Here is a 22,895-nt window from a genome sequence, read left to right on the forward strand (position 1 = left end):
TTTCTAGCAACTTCCTCTCTGATCTTTCAACATCAAAGGCATAAAACGTAATAAAAATAATCTGAAATATATCTCTCTCTTCTCTTTTTTTCTAGCAACTTCCTCTGATCTTTCAACATCAAAGACATAAAACGTAATAAAAATAATCTGAAATACTTGAGACCAAATAATTAAAATAGAAATAATGAGGGATCAAAGGGAATTTTTTCATGTCTTTTGCATAGCGTAGCTGGAAAAGGCTTTGTTTTTTTATTTATGTAAATTTTGGTTCTTGTTGTTTTAATTGTTTTAACAATAATTTTGTAAAATTGGTTATTAATTTAAAATTGGAGATGCACAATCAAATATTGATCTCCTTTGCTTCTATTAATATAGATCATTGTTCAAAATTCAATTTGTTGAAAAAGAAATAATAATAGAGCAGCACGTTTGCCAAGTCCACATATATAGCAAAATATTACGAGGGGAAAGAGAATGATGGTCATGTGATGGAGATGATATTAGGCTGCAATTCTTGGATGAAATCTATCTGTATATACATTCAAGGACTTCTAGTTATGAAAAACACAGAGGCCTGGATTTCAAGCTGATCAGGCATATCAATGCCAGCTAAGATAACCCCTTTCAACTTCCTGGAGATTGCTTGTTCAAGACTCGAAAGGGTTCAAGGCAAAGGAAAACGATTTCATCGATAGCATGCATTCTTTTTCAATGCCATGGCTGACTAATGTTCCCATTTTCTTAAAATGAATCAAACCCCAGTCTTAAACTACCAACCTCCGCTGGTATTCAGCACAACTTGATACTTACGATACTCTTGCATACAAGATAATCAGAATTCAGAATGCTTCCAACTCTGCAAATATAGTAAAGAAGATGACAGATTCTCATGGTCTGTGCTTTTTGTTAGGCTTAACAGTATAATGATGGCCTCAAACACGAAACTTTGGCCGCAAAGCTTAAGATTTCAATAAAGAACATCAAGTGATTTCTTAAGTTCAAAGCTTCTTTTGTAACTTCTCATCAAAGATAACCTACCTAATGGCAAAGTCTAATAAAAAAGGAACAAGTTTTTTCATGTCCCTATTGATTGCCTATTTCTTAATATATGAACAAAGAAACTCCTAATTACATGATTCATGATTGTTTCTTCCACATTGAGATGGATTCGGAAATCGCTTTCTGACTCTTTGCTTTAATATTTAGTTAAATATTTGGTTTTATATTGAAGTTAGGTGGGAGAGTAAGCAATTCCTTTATTATTTTCTCTGACACTACTTTCACTTCGTTGCTTATAATTGACACATAAAAAAAAAACATTACAAGAAGACTTAACGAAGAGGACAAACATCAAGGCTTTAGTCTTGATGACTACTAAAGTGTAAATATTCTGGTTAAACTTGACAGGTACCATTGGCAAGCAATGTAAGCTAACTCTCCACATTGGCCGCCGGGAAGCTACCCTTTGACGATAGTCATTTTTGAAAAAAGAAAAGGAGTTTGATGGCTCCCTGAGACATGAGAACTTCACGGTGGCGTAGTGGGAGATTCGGTCTAGAGAACATTATTAGCTTCTAGGGCATCCCTTGTATAATAACAAGCTCGATGACTTGCATGTTGCCATCCATATTCCAACAAAAAAAAATTTAATGCAACAGAGATTTCCTGATGAAGGAGTGAGGTGGGTATATGTATGGCTGCAGCCAGCAAGTTACAGAAAAGCAGGAGGCCTGATTACCAAAGAATTAACGAGTCCTTTTCTAGCTTTCCTTCACCCCAGTATCCTTTAAGCCTTTTTTCGGAAGCAGATTTTTTAATTAATCAGCAGAGAGGTAGAAACCAGAGCATCATCATAATGAAGTAGGACTTAAGCATGGGAGTCTTAAGTATCCAACGATCAAATCTGTTCTGGAACCTTTCAAATAAAGAATAAAATGTTGCTGTAGAATGAAGCACATACTACTTTATTCATTTCGTCATTATTGAATCTACCCAGCTTCCTGGTGTACAACATCATGTTGTATGAAAATTTGATGCTTAGGGATACGTAGAGGGTTTCATTTGAAGAAATGGAGGATGATACTCGATCTATACCATTTAGCTTGGTGCTAAATTGCCATTCCATTGCCATGGGCATTCGGTACAGCACCAAACCAAGCCCACACAGCCAATTGCGGGCCTTTGAGTTCAGCTTTGTTGGAAATTATATTAATAATATTTTGATATAAATAGAAAAGTTTTATCTTGAGATAAGATAATTAGAAAAAATATATTAGAATATTATGTATCTTTTAATTAGTTATCATTTTTTATTAGTTTTTGATTTATAAGAGACCTCTAATGTATCTTATATATATATTAAACATAATCAATACAATTACATATTCCACTTGAATAGATTTTTTTATATGGTATCATAATAGGTTACGATCTAACCCTATTTTTTCCTTTAATGCATCTATTTGTTGTATTTTTATTTTGCCTCAATTTTTTTTTCTTTTAAAAGCATGGCCGCGAATGATATTAAATTCCTCAATTCTGGTGATTCATCCTCTACTCTACCCAGTACCCGTGGTTCTCCATTATTCCTTCATCACTCAGATCACCATATTCTGCTTCTTGTTTCAAAACAACTGAATGGCGATAACTATAATTCTTGACATCATGTTATAAAAATTTTTCTAAGTGCCAAGACTAAGACAGACTTTATTATTGGTAAAATAAAGAACCCCATAAGACTTCAAATCCTTAAGAGCATGCCCTTTGACAACGCTACAATGATATAGTGTTTTCGTGGATCCTAAATTCTCTTGAGCTAAAGCTGGTCAATTTTGTCCTTTCATGTAACACTTTCATACCATCTAGGAAGATCTTCGTGAAAGATTTTTTTTTAGGGAACGCTCCTTGTATTTTTTAGGTCCAGCGGGACATCTACAAGATTGAGTAAGCTTAAATGTCAGTTGCAACATATTACATAAAATTGAAAGGTTTATGGGACGAGCTTGTATCCTTTAATTCAAAAACATGTACTTGTTGTGCGCAGAATGATTGAACCAAACTTATACAGTTTCTCATAGTGCTCAATAAGTCATATTCAGGTGTAAGAGGTCAGATTTTACTAATGAACCCTTTACCATCAGTATGTCAAGCTTATGCCTCCATTGTGCAAGAAGAAAAACAACGAGATTTAGAGGCTGCTGTCACCATGCCATCAAATACAATAGTCATGACCGTACTTGGAAATTATATTATGTCTAAAGATCGGCAAAATAATCAAGTTTATGAGAATCAACCAAATAATTCACATAATAAAAAGCCTTTTCAATGCATTTACTACGGTGATATGTATCACAAGAAAGCAACTTGCTACAAATTAATTGGCTACCCTCCTGGTCATCCAAGAAGTAAAGAAAAGGCACAAAACCAGCGTCAAGGCTATCACATGCATATCTCAAACTCAGCACCTGGTAACCCCTCTGCAAATCAAGTGGATTTTAATCCTACTTTTCAGGAATTCCAAGTTTCTTTGCCCAACTTAATCGAAGATTAATATGTTCAGATACTCAGTGCCTTGACCACCAAACCTATCACTTCATAGGCTAATGTTGTTGCTGCCTCAGCCTTCAAACATACATCAAGTTTATTACTGGTTGCTAACAATCGCTGGATACTTGATAGTGGTGAAACTCACCATATTACTTCTTCTCCTACATCATTAAAGAATGTCAACAAGAATCTATCTTTAGCACATGTTTCTTTACCTAGCGGAGACAGGTTAGAATTACTATGACTAGCTCAATTCAATTTAACAATTCTTTTCAATTGAATAATATCCTCTGTGTGCCAAGCTTTAAAGTTGATCTTATATTTGTTGGCAAGACAACAGATGATTTACATTGCTTAGTGAGTTTTTTCTATCTTGGTGTATTTTGCAGGACTTGGTCACAAGGATGATGATTGGTGTGGGTAAGCGAGGTGATAACCTATATTACCTTGTGGCGTTGGCTTCAACTCCTTTTTCTTCCTGTTTTGCTTGCAATTTAATCATCTCATCCAATCTTTAACATCGCTGATTGGGACACCCTTCTTACACTTGTTTATACTTTTTAGCTGATAATTCACTTAAATTCAATTTTGATTCCAGTTATAAATGTGACATTTGTCTATTGGCAAAACAAACTTGTCACCATTTTCCCTCTAGTTTAATTTCAATTTCGAAGTGTTTTTTTCTTATTCATTATGATATTTGGGATCTATATAAAACCCCCATATCTTTTTGATGCTTTTTATTTCTTGACTATTATGGATGATTTTTCTCACTTTATATAGGTCTTTTTAATGTATAACAAGAGTGAGACACAAACTCTACTCCGTCAATTTTTTCATTATGTTAACACTTAATTCAATACAAAGGTTCAACAACTTCATTCTAATAATAGGACTGAATTTCTTTTATTAAAAAAATTTTCCTTAATGAAGGCGTTCTTTTTCAACACTCTTGTGTTTATACACTCAGCAAAATGGTGTCATTGAGCACAAACAAACACATCCTTGACACTACTCGTGCTCTTCGCTTTAAATCTCATTTACCCATTACTTTCTGGGGAGAATGTATTCTTACTTTCGTCCATATAATTAATCACCTTCCTACTTTATTGCTTCACATAAAAACACCCTTGAAGATTCTTTACAACAAACTTCCTAATTATTCTCGTATGCGAGTTTTTAGTTGTGTTGCTTTTGCAACCATAGTCAATCCATCCTCTAAATTTTCTCCCCGTTTCATACATTTTTCTTGGTACCCTATAAGACAAAAGGCTTACATACTTTACGTTGTTGCAACTCAAAAAAATTTCACCAATCGGGATATGGTCTTTCTTGAGGATACTTTTTATCATTCAGCACACAATCCACTAGCCCAACCCATTTCTTTTCCTATTATGTCTAATTCTTTTTTCCATCTTCCTCCCTCATCAGCCATCATTGACCTTTTTGATCCCCCCATGTCCTCTTCACCCGTAACAACCGACTCAGTACCCTATCTTCCTGAGTTACCTTCCTCTACTCCATTAATTCCATCGGCTGCACAACAACCAATTGTTCAGCACAATGACCTTGTCCTTCTTGACCCTATTTTGCTTATTCTTGATCAGCCATTTTGTTGTTCTCAACACACTCGAGAAGCAAATGTCCACCTGAAGGATTATGTTTGCTCACACGTGATTCTACCTCTACACCAATTGTTCTCGGCCTAGTCTATATCTACGCAGGTACGGAATATCCTTTCTATCATTTTATCTCTTATAATTGGTATTCTTCTTCACATCTCTGTTATGTTGCCAATATTAGTAGTGATAAGGAACCCCCTTCATATGACATTGCTATAACTGATCCTAAATGGTAGGAAGCTATAAATTATAAGCTTCAAGCTCTTATTGAAAATCAAATATGGAGTCTCGTTGCTTTGCCCCTTGGTAAACACCCAATCAGTTGTGAATGGGTTTATCGCATCATGCGCAAGGTTGATGGGTCTGTTAAGCACTATAAATCTCTTCTTGTTGTTCGGGGTTTCACACAGACTGCTAGAATTGATTATCATGATACCTTTTCTCCCATTGCAAAAATGGTCACTATCCACTGCCTCATTGTTGTTGCTGCCAATCTGAACTGGCCTTTACATCAATTAGACATCAATAATGCTTTCTTAAATGGTGATTTGTTAGAAGAAATATGTATGTCTCCTTCTCTAGGAGGAGAAAATTGTGTGTCGCCTTCACAAGTCACTAATGGCCTTAAACAAGCCTCTCGACAATGGTTTTCTAAGTTCATAGAAGTTGTTCTTGTTGCTGGGTTTTTGCAGTGAAAAGCCGACTATTCCTTGTTCATAAAAAAAGACAGTACATCTCTTACTATCCTATTGATCTATGTGGATGACATTTTGATAACCGGAAATAACATTGAATCTATCAAAGGTTTAAAGCAATTCCTTCATACTCGTTTCCGCATCAAAGACCTTGGTGATCAGAAATTCTTATTAAGCATTGAAATAGTCCGTTCCAAGAAAGGCATTTACATTTCCTAGCGCAAATATACTTTGAAAATTATCAAAGACAGTGGATACCTGGGTGCTAAATTGGTTGAATTTTCTATGGAAGAATGCAGACTTTCAAATACAGGAGAATTGCTCAAAGATCCTTGTATATATTAGCGTCTAGTTGGTTAATTGATTTACTTAACCATCACTAGACCTAATATCACATATTCAGTTCACATTCTCAGCCGATTTATACATGAACCATATCAAACTCATATGGTTGCTGCTCTTCGAGTTGTTCGCTATTTAAAATCAGCTTTTGGTCAAGGTTTGCTTCTTCATTCAAATAACCCATTACACTTAAAGGCATTTTGTGACTCTGATTGGCAGGTTGTCTTGTCATTTGTCGTTCCACTACTGGGTCTTGTGTATTCATTGGAAATTCCTTAATTCCATGGAGAACCAAGAGGCAAAAGATAGTTTCTTTATCAAGTGCAGAAGCTGAATACATAGCAATGACAAGTACATGTTATGAGCTTACTTGGTTAAGACATTTATTAATAAATTTGCATATGCTAATTTCAAATCCTGTTACTCTTGATTGTAATAATCAAGCCACCTTACATGTTACAAAAAATCTTGTGTTTTATGAGAGAACTCGGCTAATTGAAATGGATTGCCATTTTATTCAAGATAAAATTTTACAAGGTGAAGTTGTTACTCGATATGTGATTTCTTCACAACAATTAGCAAATATGTTTACAAAATCATTACGAAAAGAGAAGTTCAAACAGCTCATATCCAAGTTGGGAGTTATTGATATTCACTCTCCAACTTGAGGGAGAGTCTTGGAGATTATATTGAAAGTATTTTGATATAAATAAAAAAACTATCTCTTGAGATAATTAAAAAAAACATGTTAAAATATTTTGTATAGATCTGCATTTAATTAGTTATCATTTCTTCTTAGTGTCTGATTTATAAGAGACCCGTAATGTATTCTATATATATATATATATATATATATATATATATATATATATATATATATATATATATATATATATATATATATATATATATATATATATATATATATATATATGTTGAATATAATCAATACAACTACATCCGCTTGAATAGCTTTTTCTTATAAGCCTATCTTTTTCTTTCTAAGCAAGCAATAAAAAAACAGGGCTAGCTTCTCCCCAACATAGTTCACTTAAGATTCTGCAGGTTTTTGGTAAGATCCATCAGAAATTTGTGTGATTGAAAATCACTGTGCACGTGTTTACTCTACATGTTAAATTGTAGCCTCCCTAGAACCCACTGTCTTTTTTTTACTGCATTTTGGTCTGGTAGTGGCATAGAATCGTGGACGTTACCATAGCTACTAGTGGGGAAAATCACAATTCCAAGGGGTAAAAAAAATTCCAATCGACAAATACTTGCTGCAACAAGTTAATATGCCTTGGAAATGAGGAACGGCTCAAATACTTGTATGTTCAAAAGAAGAATATCATGTTTTATCCCCCATTTCTCATAAATTCAGTTTGAGTCTTCTACTAAAAAACCCAAAAACGATAAAGAAAAACGGGTAATCAATTACTTAATCAGATCTTCTCAAAACATTATCTGATCAGATGAAAAACCTCCAGAGCAAGGGCAAAACATGGAAACAAAAAACCACCTCAGACTTTGCATGGCATAAATAATGATAGTATTCTTTCTAAGCAAGCACAGAGAACTCAAAACATAACACAGAATAATTCTTTGTTGGCAATGTCTGATCATCCTGATAAAGGCTAGTTTTAACCCATAAAATGTCTGAAGATACAATTTCTATAACAGTTATCTGGACACGGATTAACAGGATCTGTGTTTATAATTGTTAATTCAAAAGGAATGCTGCAAGTTTCTAAAAAAGAATGAAGACATGTATGGTACTGTTTACTGACATGATAAGCTAGTATTACATATGTTCATCCTAATAATAATGCGACCATAAAATCACTAACTATATTCAAGATGTTATGAGCCTCCCTCGGAAACAACTCTGAACGAAATCTATAGCTAAGATTTTTACCTCATGCTTGTAGCTAGGGGCATCTTCAGAGCTTCAAGACAAGGTCGTTGGCTGCAAAGAGAGAACAACATGGGCAAAAAACACAGAAGAAAAAATAAAAACTTGGCAATCCATCCTGCTGAACAATTATGAATCCAGTCTAGCATACACAATAACAACACTGACAAGAATGAATGGTTTTGACTGTAAAAACAGTCAAATTCATTATGTTGCAAAAGGCCGTCTATGGCATGAGCTCCAGCCTAATGAAGAGTAAGGTGATCATGTTTGTTGAGCTGCAGAACGAGCTGTCCCCTCTTAAGAGAATTTGAAGTCCACAATTGCTCAAGAGCCTCGCTATTACCAACCTTTAATGTCAGGTAGCATAACAATACAATTCCACACATTAGAGCCTGGCCAACAGACAGAAGAAATCCCCTTTTTTAAAAAAAACATGGTAAACCACAACTCTGAACAAAATCTATTCAAATAGAAGAGGAAAGAATTCAGTTCCTCAAAAGGATCAGAGACCATAACATTACCAACAGAATAGCATGCATCCTTAGGATGTGTTTGGGTTGCGGCAATTGGATAGGACAGCAGAATAGCAATCCCACAGAAAACTCAAACAAAGGTGGAAACTAGGGAAGTAGAAATCTCCAAGTTACTGTCTAGCAGAAAGCAATAAACACCTAGGCAGAAATCTTTTGGAAGTGGCAACCACAATTCTGGACAACTCAAACAAAGGTCGCTTACCTCAAGCTTATTAAATTGCCAGTCATAAACAAAAACCGACCCTAATGCGGGGGCAACTTCAAAGCTGTAAAGCAAGGTTGAAAATAAATATTCAAACTGCAGAACAAACAAAAGCTTGGCTATAATTCAACATTACAGCAAGAAAACCTTGTTAAATTAGGCGGAACTGAAATCCAATGCATTTATCAAGCATGCATTGAATCTTGTTCAACAATCATGTCCCAATCACCAAGTTTTCTCCAATTATCAGAAAGAATCTAGTGTAATGTATATTACAACACTCACAAGGATGAAAAGTTTTGGCAATAGTCATTATGGTGCCAAAGATTGTCTATTGAGAGGAGCTCCAGCCTGATAAAGAGTGAGGTGGTGTATGGCCTTGGCAAACAAATCCTTAAATTCAGGATGTTGAGCTAAAACAGAACGAGCTGTCCCCTCAAGAGTATTCAAAGCGCGTGCTTGCTCAAGAGCCTTACTGTTCCCAGCACTCAATGCGAGGTAACATAATAATACAAGCCCCTGCAGTTGAGGCTGATCACCAGACCGTAGCAATTTCATTAAAGGGGGAACCCCATCGAACTCTATAATTGCTTTCGAATGCTCGGAACAATTGAAATTTTCCGGACATGCGAATTTCCCCAAGGCAATAGCAGCTTCTGTAGCGACTTCCACATTCCTATTACCAAGATGAGAAACCAAAGGCGCCATTATTCGAGTTTCCCTCGCAGGAAATGTTCGAGCCAAGCAACCAATTGACCTAATAGCAGGAATCTGCAACTGTGGATCACTTTCCTCTTGAATTACTCTTAAAAGCTGATCCAAAACTGCCTTTGCAGCAGGCAAATTAGTCTTGAAAGCTGCACGTCTAAGATCAGCATTATACTCTGCCACTGCCGTGATCTCCATAATGGTCATCAAACAATTAAACTGCAGCTCCCCTTTTTCCCTCTCAACAATCTTCGCTAAGCAAAGCAAGCCTTTTGTCTCCGTAATCTTCCTACTATTGGACACACTCCCTCTTGACAGTTTCCACAGTGCCTCTGCACAACTAACCTTAAGCTTAAGCTGCATCTCTGGTGTCTCCATTTCCCTCTCCTTGTTACTATGTGAACCACCATGACTACTACTGTCCGAATTATAACTAGCCTTAAAATTCTTATAAGCTAATTTTTTGTTCATTTCGATAAGCGAGGGAATACTAGTTTTAACAGGGTTATTACTCGCTATTTCCAAATCCAAATGACTAGACAACAAAGACACCAATGGCCTAGTCACATTCAATCTCATAAACTCCTCCTGCGCATAATCATCCAAAGCCGCCATTCTCGCCACCAAATTGGCCACCGAAATCTGAACCTTCGTTTGTGAATCCCCTAAAACCCCAACAATCATCGAAATCCCAAGTGCATCAACAATCAACCTAACTCTTTCTCTATCACTTGCAATATTAGAAAGTGCAGTGGCAGCAGCAATTTGTGCCTCCGCAGAAGCACCCTCCTTGAGCAACTTCAACAAAGGCAAAATCCCACCTTCTTCAACAATCATCTTCTTATTCCTATCATTATCACGCGCTAACGAAGCGAGTTGATTGGCGGCATCAACACGATCCTTAACTTGACCCCTTTGAACAGCAGAAATAGAAGACCAGACCCAAGCAAGAATAGGATCATTACTAGCAATAGGAGGCAAAGACAAATGAGCACCACCATCAGGCTCAAAAACCGAAAGCAGCCATTTCATATCACCAATAGAAGACTCTAAAAGATTCGAAACCTTACGAAAATCAGCAGTTGTGGTAATAGAAAACACTTGCCGAAGTACCCCACTATGTTTCTTGCATTTGCGGACAAGTGTTAGCGCACGGTCAAGATTCCTGGTGATGTCGGAGGCGATACGGCGGAGAGGACGGTCATAGAGGGAAGGGATGGAGACAGCAAGGCGGACGGCAGAGCGGAGCTTTTGAGAAAGGATGTCAACTTGTTTCGCTAAGTCAGAACAGTCTTGCCTTAAAGATTCAGCTTCTTGGGCTGATTTTATGACACGATCTGCAAGTAAGATTGGAAGAGAGAGTTCTTCTTGCACGGTTTTCTCTTCTACTACACGAGGAGGTACTGTAGAAGAAGAAGTAACAGTAGCGGTTGAAGCAGATGACATTTTTGTTAACTGGATTGGACAATCTAGTTCTTGTAACCTCGTACTGACATCAATTCGGAAAATCTAAGCAGCTGGGGGTTTGAGTTTGGGTGGAACTGGAAGAGTTATAAAATAATCAAGTAAACGTTTGGTTTTGGGATTGATTGTCCTTGTGACTCTGCACCAAAGAAGAATACTCAAATGATAAAATAATAATAATAATAATAATAATAATAAAATAACAATTATATATAATTGGATGCTTCACCTCTTTTTATGGGAGACCTCTATTTACACGTAGCTCTTCTATTGAGGCTCAAACTACTGATTTCTTCGATTGGATCCCCCATCTTATCTCCATTTCCCCAATTGGCTTCTTCTGCTAAAATAATCAGAGATGATACATGTTCTTATGATCTGAAACTAATTCCTCCTGAGCACTCAATCCCCTCCCACTGAGCGCGCGCGCAGCTCACACGCAAGGCACTATCAATTTGCTGACTTAATTTATCTTAGCTCAAGGGCTAGATCGGGGAGAGGTGGATCCTCGGATAGATTAGATTGATGGGTGATGCTATGCATAAAATTAGCTGTTACGAAACTCAATCTACAAACTATATATAGTTCGGGGACTAATATAGATTTGTCCTTGTTCTATTTTGTGAGAAGCGCTCCCTGGTTACTACTACAACTACCCAGGAAAAGCAAGCATGAGAAAGTAGAGGATGGGAAGCTTCTCTTTTTACTTCTTCTTTTTCCACATGGACGTGGAGCTGAGGTAGCCGATGGTTTTTGCAGAAAGAGGACATTATTTACTAGGCAGGCTGGAGCGTCTAAAATTATTGACCCACTTGAGCTTGAGAGTGATGACGAGAGATGCTGGGGTTTGAATAACCTGGTCCACAAATCAGAATCTAAGACTCGATCACTGCTGGCATGGACTCTGGTTGGTTTATTAACCTAGTTAATTTATGATTCTTAATAATAGACTATTTAAAATTCTTTTATTGATCTTTTAGTTTCGTTTGAACTTAGAAAATTTATAATATTGGTTTTTTACTGAAGAAAAAATTGAGTAATAAAACTTCGAATTAGTGATTTTATTCAGTAAAATTCTATGTTGTTTGTCCTTATTATTTATTTTATATGAGGGAGAATTGTTTCTGGATGAGGTACGAACTCAAAGGTGACTTGCTGCCGGCGACCACAATTTGTCAAGAATGTCTGCTGCTATTCCTCACGTGCTTCTCCCTGGTTCATCCTTCTAATGCATGGCAGAGTACCATCCTCGATTTCTAAAATCGCCATTGCATGTTTTCTTTTTCCCTCAGGGACCTCCCTCCGAGGCCACCCTTTGATGGAGACCTTGTCCCCAAGGAACACCATTAAACGCTATTATTTAATATGTTAAAATCATGTTTTTAAAAAAATTAAGTTCTTATTTATTTAAAATTATTTTTTATATATATTTTTTCAGATTGTTTGATGATAAAAATAATTTTTAAAAAACATAAAGTAACATCAACCTGCTACTAACGGAAAACAAGTTTTTTATGCATAGACCAATTAATCAGCATTCAAATCCACAACATATCAACATGTCAAATCAAACCAGAAGAACCCAATCTAGATGTTCATGATGCACAAAACCAGTGAGACATTAATCTAGCATTTGGTTAGCACTTGCTGCATGCAGTTCCTTCTCAGCACCACGTCAAATCCGGAGGTTCTTGACTTCTTTTGGTGATGGGGAAGACTACTATTTTGTAGTTAGCTTAGAGCTTGGCCAGCACCCCATTTTGAAGTGGCTTTGCTACACTGTTGTCTTTAGCATCATTGTCTTTAGCCTCCAATTCGCATGCACTGGGAGGAACATCCACAGCAGGGGAGCAGTTGAAAAACCCGTGAGGCTGCATTCCACAAACATCAGCAGAATGAGATGAATACAGGACATGCATGTAGAGGACCGAAATGTAATTCGAGTACTCAGTACTGGACCAAGATTTTCACCACTAAAAGATGATTGGATATCTAATCCAATGTTAGTCATTGGATTAGATATCATAAGAATAATGTGATTAGAGCAAACTTAAGTTTTAGACCTGCGAGGCCTTTTGCAAAAAGTCTACAAAACTTCAGCAACATTATGCTTCATAATGTAGGACCATATTCTTGAGCGTCAACAGAAAACATTCAAGAACGTTGGAGGTAAAATGAGCTTGTATATGCAAAGTAGATACCATAAGCATAAAACCGATGCGCTCCACCGGCATGACTGGCCAATCTTCCAACCGAGGAACATGTGTGATCCCAAATACATACCTGTAATAAACAGAATCATACATGACGCACAGAAGAATTTCCATGAAGCTTAGCTTGTAATTGTTTTGTTAAAAATAAATAAACAATCAAAGGTATGACAAATTATCAACCTTTCATGGTTATTATTATTGAAAACAAAAATACTCTTCCGAGATCATAAAATATGTTCATTCATCACTGCTTTTTTAGTGGTCCAGTCCGGTACATTCATGACAAATGGATCTTGCCACTTTGATCTTTCAAATAGCATGATGCGAAAGGCCATGTCATCAGAATAATAAAATGATGAATCCAAAAAAAGATGAACACGGGAATGCTTCAGAGACAAACTACTGTTAACTAAAGGAAATCCTGAATTCATATTCATTGAGATAGAAATAAATTTATAAATACAGAGACACATGCGCCCACAAGAGAAAAGGAGAGATTTTCAACTAACCAAAGAACTATATCAGTTTCTTCTAATGGTCGATTCTGCTTAACCCATGTAGCCAGTCCTTCACCAACACGTGGGTTTTGATTTGGGAACTCTCCTCCAGGAAACATCTCTCCATGTGTATAAGGAGTAACCCAAAGATTGTGATTCAAAAAAGCAGCTCGCCTCAAAAACTTCGCCTCAGGACCAGCTAATGGCAAACAATTTGAACCAGGTACTAGCTTGTAGCCCGTTAATTGTCCAGTTCTGTTTACAGTTCTAGTGTTTCTCACCTGAAGAATAAATAGAGCATGATATGGATAACTAAAAGATCTTTTATCCAAGTGATTTGAAAAAACTCCAGGTGAATCTGTCACTGGATCGTAGGCTTTTTTTTTTTCTTGTTTTTTTTCAGCACTGGCACTTAGGTCCTATCAGTCATTTCCTTGTTTTTCACTGGCACTTAGGTCCTATCAGTCATTTCATAGCATTGAATTCAGGAGGAATAATCTTAGTTCCCAGTAATATCTAATAGATTCAATAATACAGTGAAGTAAACAATATGCTGAAAAACACATCCACCATCAAGAAAGAAACAATTGTATTTAACAATCACTTAGCAAGAGCAGCTCTACAACAGGGGAAAGAATGTCTCACAATCCAATGGCGAGCAGTTTGGGGATTGCAATCACGCATTGCTTGCAATTCTGATTGAAGCAGTGTCTCTTTGGCATAAAACGCATTATTGTGGACATTCTTCTCCCCGGGTTTCTCAACCTCAACATTTACCTCAACAACCTACAAAATGGAAAGATAAGTGAATGGAACCATCTAATATTCTACAAATAAGGATTATAAGTTTTTCAAAGTAAAACTTTCCATAAACATACAGCAATTTTTTATTGACAGATCAGAAATGAGGAATTAAGAAACGAACAGTACAATGTAGCATGCAAAGAAGTGCACCATCTCATGGTGGCAAAGAAATCCTTATGATTGACCATAAAGGCATTGGTATTAATGAGGTTTTCTATTAATTCAAAGGAATGTCATGCCTTATTTGGTCTAATATCTCATTAAAATTTCAGAAGGTCTTCAAAAGTAAATCCCTAGTCTGTTCTCTGACTGATAGAACCCACCTTCTCATAACGCAAGCAAGCATCCGAACTAGACTACAGGTAAATCCAGGTTACAGTGAAGGCCAGAAATGGAGATTTAACCAAAAGTAAATCCCATTTCCAAATAGCAGCAAGCACTGCACTACCCAAGTACTTGAAAATTTGAAATCGGACAAATATAGCTCAGAAATTCAATGCATAGTACCTGATTGAAAGCTTCACCAGATTTGCAATCAACAGCCATGTCCATACGAGCAACAAAGAAGTGTTGATGAACTGGTGCATAGAGACCCGGGGCAATGGTTGTACCATATTTTCGAGTTTCCCCAGGTTGTAATGCTCCTAAGCTAAGGATTCCTGTTAGCTTAACTTCAGCTTCGATCTTTCCATCCTGAAGCAATGAACAACTTGCATGTCATTCTAAATCTTAAGATTGCACAGTACAGCCAACAAACAAGGCACAATGCGATCTATCACTTGGCTTAAATAAACATTTGGAGAATTGGTGCAAGTAGCTCATGAAAAGGAAGTTGTCTACAGATAAAGCCTACAGTTAATTGGCACTGCACAAAGCAAATAATGAAACAACTTAGTTGTAGAAATATATATGCTCCTAGTTCACGAAAGTGCATTCAACTCAACTGGTCCATAAAATAGTCTTCACAATAAAATTATGCATTTTGCAACGAACACCTTCTCCTTGATCACAAGTCCAACATCTGAGGGAGCATACATGTGTATTGGAATACAAATAGTATAGGATTCAACTTGCCTGATAGAAGTGCCAGAAAAATCCATACTCATAATTAGCAATGGTACAAATAAAGGACACCGTAAGCCGCCTAGACCTCCGTACTTCTGCTAAACCTGTCCTCCAATCCTGATGCTTCCATAAAATTCCATGATCCTCTTCATGTAAACATACACAATTTTCAATTGTTTCGACACCTCCAGTGAAGTTAGTAAAGTGTGCATCAAAGTATTTGATAAAGCCCAAACAATCACAGCCCTGCAATGGTAATTTGATGATGATAAAAACTAGAAACATAATGATTTAGTGCATCTCAAGTATAATAGTTCACAAACCTTTTTTAGGGAATGTGCATTTTTACCAAGACCATCTTCTCCTGCATCAAAAGCATTCTTACGATAATGTGGTTCATTTGGATCTCCATAAGGCACAACCATCTCTACAAAGCTTAACCTGTGGGCTACAGGTCGTCTCCCCCTGCTCCCATCAACATAGGCAACAGAATGTATAACCAAGCCCTCCCTAGGAGTAAATCCAATGCGAAAATTCCACTGCCAACCAGCAAGAATGTAATCAGATTCTCCATCAATGTTTCTGAAGTTAATAAGAGATAAATTAGCAGATAAATTTAATAATTCTGACATATACCTTCTGCCATTCTATATAGTGTCCACTGACACGAAAGCTTGGACCTTCAAGCTGGATAATTTGTAAAGGTTTCACATCACTTCGATCAACACCACCTCTTGTTTCCCCAGGAGTATAGTTCCTCAATGGATCAGCTAGAGGTAAGGGAACAAGTTTGTGATCTTCAAATTCAACCACCTTCATGTTTTGCATATCAACGAGTACATGGATGCCCTCAACTGGTCGTGCATAACCATTTTCCATTGGGCATTCACTCTCAGTTCTACAAAATATAAGTGGTTTAGCAAGTCTTCTGCTTGGAGCATCAGCATCACTGTGATAACCAACACACCTGCAACATAAATATGAAAACAAAATATCAATAACTTCACACCACCCTATAGCAACTTTTTGACATATAATATGTTGAAAAAACTCATATCTTAGCTCTAGCATACCAGGCATCAACCATCACAAGTTCCATGTCTTCAATTCCTCTTTTTTTCATTGCCTCTCTAAATGGAGGAAAGGCTTTGACAACAGCTTCACATTCAGCATATTCTACAGCATCCTGAACTTGCAACAAATAGAATATTTAAACAAGCAACAACACAAATGAGCATGCAAGTATACCTCGTATTTGTAAAGTCATTTCAAATATACCAGCTACTAAAGGTTAAAAAAGTGATTGTTCACTTGTCAGCTCAGCTCAGATACACAGGTTTCATTTTCAGACCAGGCCAATGGGCCATTAAATATGATGTGTACTGAAGCAAAATAGGCTTATAACACACAAAATCAACAGAAGAATGTATTTGGAAATCAAGTCAGTAAAATAACTTGTTATCCATGCTAGCTAGATGTTGGAATACCATAGGAACTTTGTTTCCATCAATTAGAATAATGAGTCCAAAATTTTAGGCACCTGGTTCTTTCAGGATTCATCATTGATAAACATAGCGTCTATAATTCTAGATTCTCAACCTTTTCATGATTACATACTTAGATAAAGCCCAATAAAATAATAACAGTCCTAAATATCGACTTTCATCTTGAGTGCAGCTCAAAGACCAAGTGAACATGAAGAGTGGACACAGATAGAATAAATGCCAGCAAAACATGACAAACCATTGGAGGCTGAACATCTGGAACAACTTGAGATGAAATCACTTTGCCTCTATGATGTCCGCCTCGAGTTGCTGCGTGTACTTCAGAGAGCTCCACAATCCATATGCTTGTCTCATTTGACCGTTTGTTGTAAACAACAAGTCTAGCCCTTCTTGGAGGCAGCTTCATAGGAATTATAGGTCCACCTTTTGTTCTAGGTAGCAATGATGGTTGAAAAGGAGGGAAGAAATATGCATCTGCCAGCGCAACAACATGTTTATCTGGTTCAAGCAGAACCACCTCAATGAAGCGCATGCTGTCTCTGAGCTAAAACCAAAATGTTAATTAGCTCACTAGTTCAACAACTATCATATCATTTTCGAAGGGATTTTTACAAAAAGAGAAGTTATAGCATGTGTAATAACCTCAGGAGTAGCTCCAGCAGCCCTAACAGTTGCCACTGCAACAGAGATTTCAGCGGCAGACAAAGGATCCAAAGGATGGCTGGTCTGAGCCCTTAACATGACTGGGATGGCAGCTGAACATAATACAACAAAGACCACATAAATCAACCGAACCAAACAAAACATATACATTGCAACATCATTGGTCGAAAAGGTCCTTCTGGAAAGAACACATTGATTCACAAAATACTCAAATCCTTGAAAAAATGAATCCAAGAACATCAGACAATTTCTGATATCACATGAGAACAAATAGGGTATTTTCCTTGTCGATAATTATACACTTAAATTGTTTTCCTTCGAATCTTGATAATAAACATTCTTGACTTAACTCACTGTTATGGATAATACTCTAATAATCTCGATCAATTAACAATAATTCATCAAGTCAAACTAACATATCCATTAGTCAAAATTTTATATGGAATGACAAGTGATCCATTATACATAAAAGGAATTCAAAAAATAAAATGATATTTATCATATTTAGAAGCTTGAATAAGAGTTGATAAATAATTAGTTGAAAGTTAAAAAAAATTAATATCTTGGAAAAAAAATTAAAGACATAAAAAATCTTTGTTTCTGTGAGATTGTTTTTTCCTTTTGGATGTTTTCTAGATCTAACTGTCTAGCAAAGATCTATCTCAAAAAGAGAAAAGGATAAAAAGAGACTTGTCATGTAGAGGAATAGTATTGGAGTTTTAGCTTCTTTCTTCTTGTAGTGAATAAATACTATTATATCTGTTAGTTTGTCAATTAATAAGTTAGTATTTTCAGTTCAAAGAATTTTTTCAACTCCCACAATATTTTCTATGTGGTATGTTTGCAATAATTAAAAAAAAAAAGGATATGATATCTTTTATATTATTCATATAAATTGGTTTGATAGAAGTAATTGCATCTGTTATTCTTTGTAAATAATGTATTATTAGTTTGACAAAAAATAAAGACTTTCCAGCTTCCCTTATGTAGCTTTATTTATAGATCTAGCTGCCAATTATGTTTGATGAACCACCCAAACTAACTAAATAGTAGGAATGAGAGCAATAAATTGATTTAACAAAAAGAATAAATTATTAATAATTAATTTTATGAGATAGTAATTTTAATCAAATCAAAAGCTCAACAGATTTGGTATTTTTATATATAGTTATAGATAAATGGGGGAAAAAAAAAAGCAATATCAAAGTTTTTTTTGTTTTTCATGGAAATTTAAAAAAAAAAAAAAACTAGTCACATGTCTTGTAATAAACTAATCTAATAAGCAATCTGCACAGAATGAGCTATATGTTTTAAAAATGATAAAACTAGTCACAGAATGAGCTATATGTTTTAAAAATGAAAGGGGGGATAAAGATAGTAAAAAGGCAGGAATGGAGTGGCACTCACATAATTTATGATCCTAATTTTATTCCCACAAAATCAGCTTGTATTAAACATGAGAAGAAAAAATCAGGACAAAAAAATTATTGCAAAACTTCCCATATGAAATACCCAAAGGACACCAGTGAAGCATTATTTAGATACATATTTATCTTGTAAAGAACTGGGGAACCTCCAAAATAACCTCAATGTTTGTATCAATTTGAAAATCCTTACGAGAATAAAAACATTAATTTTTTTCAAATAAGTTAAAAAAAATTCAAATATATTTAAGGAATGAAAAATTAATATTTCTGGAAAAGAAAATCAATTTTTTATTTATAAGGAATTTTGAAATTTAACTTTTTCCAGAAAATCAAATTTCGTTTCTCAAGCTTTTTTAAAAATTTCAACTTTTTTATTTTCTAGAGTTTTTTAAGACTTTCTTTTCTGAAAAATATTAATATTTTTTTATTATTTAAATTCATATTAAGATTTAAGGCAACTTAATTGAACCGAGTTAAATTGACTAAATTTTCAAAGCATAGAGCAAAATTTGACCAAATTATTTATAATGACTTATTCGCTAAATGGACACAAGGCAATTTCAAGGTTTTTTCATTAAGAATTAGTTAAAATTCCTAATTAAGCTTGACTTTTTTTGGTGATAAAATTTATTCCAAACAATAAAATTCTTTTTTTTTTTGTTAAGGTTATTTACCATGAATTAGTGATATCAATGATATTTTTAATTTCAATATTAAAAAAAAATTAATTTAATTTAAATATCAATAAACAGTGGACTTTGTTAAAGTACGGCTGCAGGTAACTTCTACGTACTTACTTATGACAACTCTTTTATTTATTTTTATTTTTTTCCTGTTGAATTTTGCCTATTTTAGAATATCCATGAAGTGGATATCTTCACTTCAGCTAATAAGGTTCTACTGTATAATTTATTAAAAGCTTAATTAAAACAACATTAATAATGAAATCCGATAAAAATAAAAATAAAAAGGAAGGCAATAAATGTGTAGATTTTGCCTGCATTTATTATCTCCTTTTTTATTAGATTTGGTCAAGAACAAAAAAAGCAAAATCCAACTAAAAATGTGGTAATTAATATAATAAAAAACAGTGACCCTTAGCTACAGCACCCCAAAGGGTATAAATAAACATCTTTATATCTCTAGGATTATCTTTAGAGCATTGTCATTTCAAATAAAATAAAATAATCCAAAACCAACAAACAGGCGATTCATATGACAATTCCATGCTCAAGAAAATAAATTTATTTTAGGTGATTTTATTCATATCATGATGATCCATTCCCGAGATAATGGAGTCACTCAAACGAGAATCTCTAATATAGATTTATCACAAAAAAAAATCCTAAAAAGCAATAAATGATTAAAAAAACAGAAAAGGTAGAGAGAGAGAGAGAGTTACATACTTTTGGTACCGGAGGCGGTTCTGGAAGGTTTCGGGAGAGAATCGACGACGGGGCGGCGCTCAGGGGAGGGAACAGGATCAGTCCAATCTTGCCGCACCAAAGACGACGTCGTCGCAGCATCGCGGCGAATGGAAAGGGGAGGAGTGGTAGCACTAGAGTCACAACAAGAAGGAGAAGACGTCGTTTTTTTCGAAGTTGAGGCCATTGTAAAGGATTCACAAGCTCACCAATTCCACCCGCATAAATCTCTTTACAATTCACTGACATACAACACTACTTGTCTTCTTTACCGCCCTCTGATCCCCCCTCACCGCTACTCTCTCTCTCTCTCTCTCTCTCTCTCTCTCTGTTCCTTCCTTTAAACAATAAGCGGAATCAAGAGAGAAGAAAATACATAAATTTCAAAAAAAAAAAAAGAAGAAGCAAGAGTGATCTCGAGGGCGAGAGAAATGGGAGGGAGAAAGGGAGGGAGGTTTAATATATAAAGGGGAAGGTGGCGTGACACGTGCAGAGAGGGGGGTAAAAATTTGGAGAAGATGAGGGGAGCAGTATGGTGATTTTGATTTTTTATTTTTTATTTTTTATTTTTTATTTTTTTGTGAAAAGGAAATTTCGGCGAACTTATCAAGGATAAGTGCGTTTTGATAGGACCTTCTGCCTGTGCTAATGGACATGTATGATAGTGTCCTGCACTAAATATTTTTTTGCCCTTTATATTAGCATGATAAGGACATACAATATTTCCATATTTTTCGTATAAGGACCTGTATCTTAAAATATCTCATCAATTGCCCACTTGCTTCTTTTTTTTCAATTTCAGGCTGTTCGCATGCTTGGCCCATGCCTAAATGCCATGTTTGCAGGAAATTTACTGCTGCCTGGCCTTCATGACGAGCGAGGCTGGCCGGTGACTTTTGTTTCTGCAGTAGTGCTAGAAGTAATGTGACAAGAAGTGGAAGTGTTTCTTTCTTGTTAGGTTCTCTTTCTTGTTTTTGTTTTTCTTTTATTATTTGATGAGTTTAAGAAGTAATCTATTAGTTCACTTTTTTTTTCTTTCAAATATTAAGATTATAGCATGACACTTTACTTTATTTATCTTACCAAACTTATATTTTTAGTCGTGGATTTTATTAGATTTAATAAAAATAATAATTAAATTATTTTTTTATTCAATTATATAATAAAAAAAGTATTTATAAAATTGAATACCAACCAAATATCAAAATATTTATATAAGATTATGATAATTCTAAAAAAACAAATCATAAAAAATCAATTTTTAATCACTCAAGTTCTAAAGGGTGTAACTGGAAAAAAAAAACAATCCATGAAATAAATTATAAAAATTTAATGTTATAAAATAAAATTATAAAGAAAAAAAAAGTTAAGTGTGCAAGTTTAGAATACCCAAAATACCTTAAAAAAACAAAGCCATATGCGTGGGCTTACCATCCCAGGCCTATGTAGTTATACCTCCTTTTTTTTATTGAATTTGGTGAAGGATGCAATGCTCAACCTGAATTCAATCACCACAAAGATAAATAAAAAATTAAGGAGTGATTTTAAATTTAAAAATTATTTTTAAAATATTTTTTTTTGCCAAAATTAACACAAAATATTATAAAAATTCTAAATAAACACATTCATACCTTCAAATAACCTAAAATCATGTTAAGAAATTAATATTCAACTCAAATTGAAAAACATTTTTAAGACTAAATTTACTTTTTTGGATAGGGTATGTAATTCAAAGAACATCTCAATGAAACTTTTTTTATCAAGTGAAATTTGTTAAAACTAAAAACAACTTTTTTTGTTGTTAAAATTGATGCCAACCAATTATTTTCTCTCACTTCAAGTGAAATCCAGTGACTTTTTATCTATTTTCTCCTATTAAAAAGTTAAAATAAAATTTTACACAAAAAATGAAACTTTTTTTATCGAGTAAAATTTATTAAAACTAAAAACAATTTTTTTTTTTGTTAAAATTGGTGCCAACCAATTATTTTCTCTCTCTTCAAGTGAAATCTAGTGACTTTTTATCTATTTTCTCCTGTTAAAAAGTTAAAATAAAATTTTACACAAAAACTACATTTTCATAACTAAAAGGATGACAAAATTTTAGATGAATATTTTCTTGAAAAATAAAATAATTTTTTTATTTGAAAATATTTTTTATTAATTAATTTTTATAATAATACATATACTATTAATAAAAAAATATATTTTAAATAAAAATATTTAAAAAAATAATAGGTATTGTAATACTAAAATCCCACATGAGTGGA

At 34.8% G+C, this 22,895-nt stretch overlaps 2 protein-coding genes across 7 annotated transcripts; both read right to left on the reverse strand.

Moving 5' to 3' along the window:
- Positions 1-8,236: 8,236 nt before the first annotated feature.
- On the reverse strand, positions 8,237-11,873 carry LOC105140879 (uncharacterized). Of its 6 annotated transcripts, none has more exons than XR_845262.1 (3): positions 9,141-11,210; positions 8,856-8,919; positions 8,237-8,467 (listed from the first exon to the last, which is right to left on the reverse strand). XR_845262.1 is itself a non-coding variant. In XM_011047915.1 (2 exons), the coding sequence occupies exon 1, from the start codon at positions 11,007-11,009 to the stop codon at positions 9,168-9,170; it is 1,842 nt and encodes a 613-aa protein (XP_011046217.1). In that variant the 5' UTR covers positions 11,010-11,210; the 3' UTR covers positions 8,237-8,951; positions 9,141-9,167. The 6 variants fall into 6 exon arrangements, 2 of the variants coding, with proteins under 2 accessions (XP_011046217.1, XP_011046216.1); XR_845261.1 differs by having other exon boundaries at positions 8,237-8,512; XR_845260.1 differs by having other exon boundaries at positions 8,237-8,740.
- A 648-nt stretch (positions 11,874-12,521) lies between these two features.
- LOC105140880 (copper amine oxidase 1-like) lies at positions 12,522-21,200 on the reverse strand. The gene is made up of 12 exons (XM_011047917.1): positions 20,608-21,200; positions 17,754-17,866; positions 17,350-17,655; positions 16,680-16,792; positions 16,243-16,573; positions 15,930-16,145; positions 15,616-15,852; positions 15,049-15,234; positions 14,383-14,523; positions 13,750-14,018; positions 13,229-13,310; positions 12,522-12,898 (listed from the first exon to the last, which is right to left on the reverse strand). The coding sequence occupies exons 1-12, from the start codon at positions 20,810-20,812 to the stop codon at positions 12,764-12,766; spliced, it is 2,334 nt and encodes a 777-aa protein (XP_011046219.1). The 5' UTR covers positions 20,813-21,200; the 3' UTR covers positions 12,522-12,763.
- Positions 21,201-22,895: the final 1,695 nt, after the last annotated feature.

Source organism: Populus euphratica, unplaced genomic scaffold (genome assembly GCF_000495115.2).
Source record: "Populus euphratica unplaced genomic scaffold, PopEup_1.0 scaffold145.1, whole genome shotgun sequence".
Classification (NCBI taxonomy): Eukaryota; Viridiplantae; Streptophyta; class Magnoliopsida; order Malpighiales; family Salicaceae; genus Populus; species Populus euphratica.

Excerpts from the sequence above, each read along its gene's own strand:
- LOC105140879 (XM_011047915.1), bottom strand. The coding sequence starts at position 11,009 with ATGTCATCTGCTTCAACCGCTACTGTTACTTCTTCTTCTACAGTACCT.
- LOC105140880 (XM_011047917.1), bottom strand. The coding sequence starts at position 20,812 with ATGGCCTCAACTTCGAAAAAAACGACGTCTTCTCCTTCTTGTTGTGAC. Across the intron at positions 17,656-17,753 it reads CTGCTGGAGCTACTCCTGAG|CTCAGAGACAGCATGCGCTT; the intron begins GTTATTACACAT and ends TTTTGGTTTTAG. Across the intron at positions 16,146-16,242 it reads ACTATATAGAATGGCAGAAG|TGGAATTTTCGCATTGGATT; the intron begins GTATATGTCAGA and ends GCTGGTTGGCAG.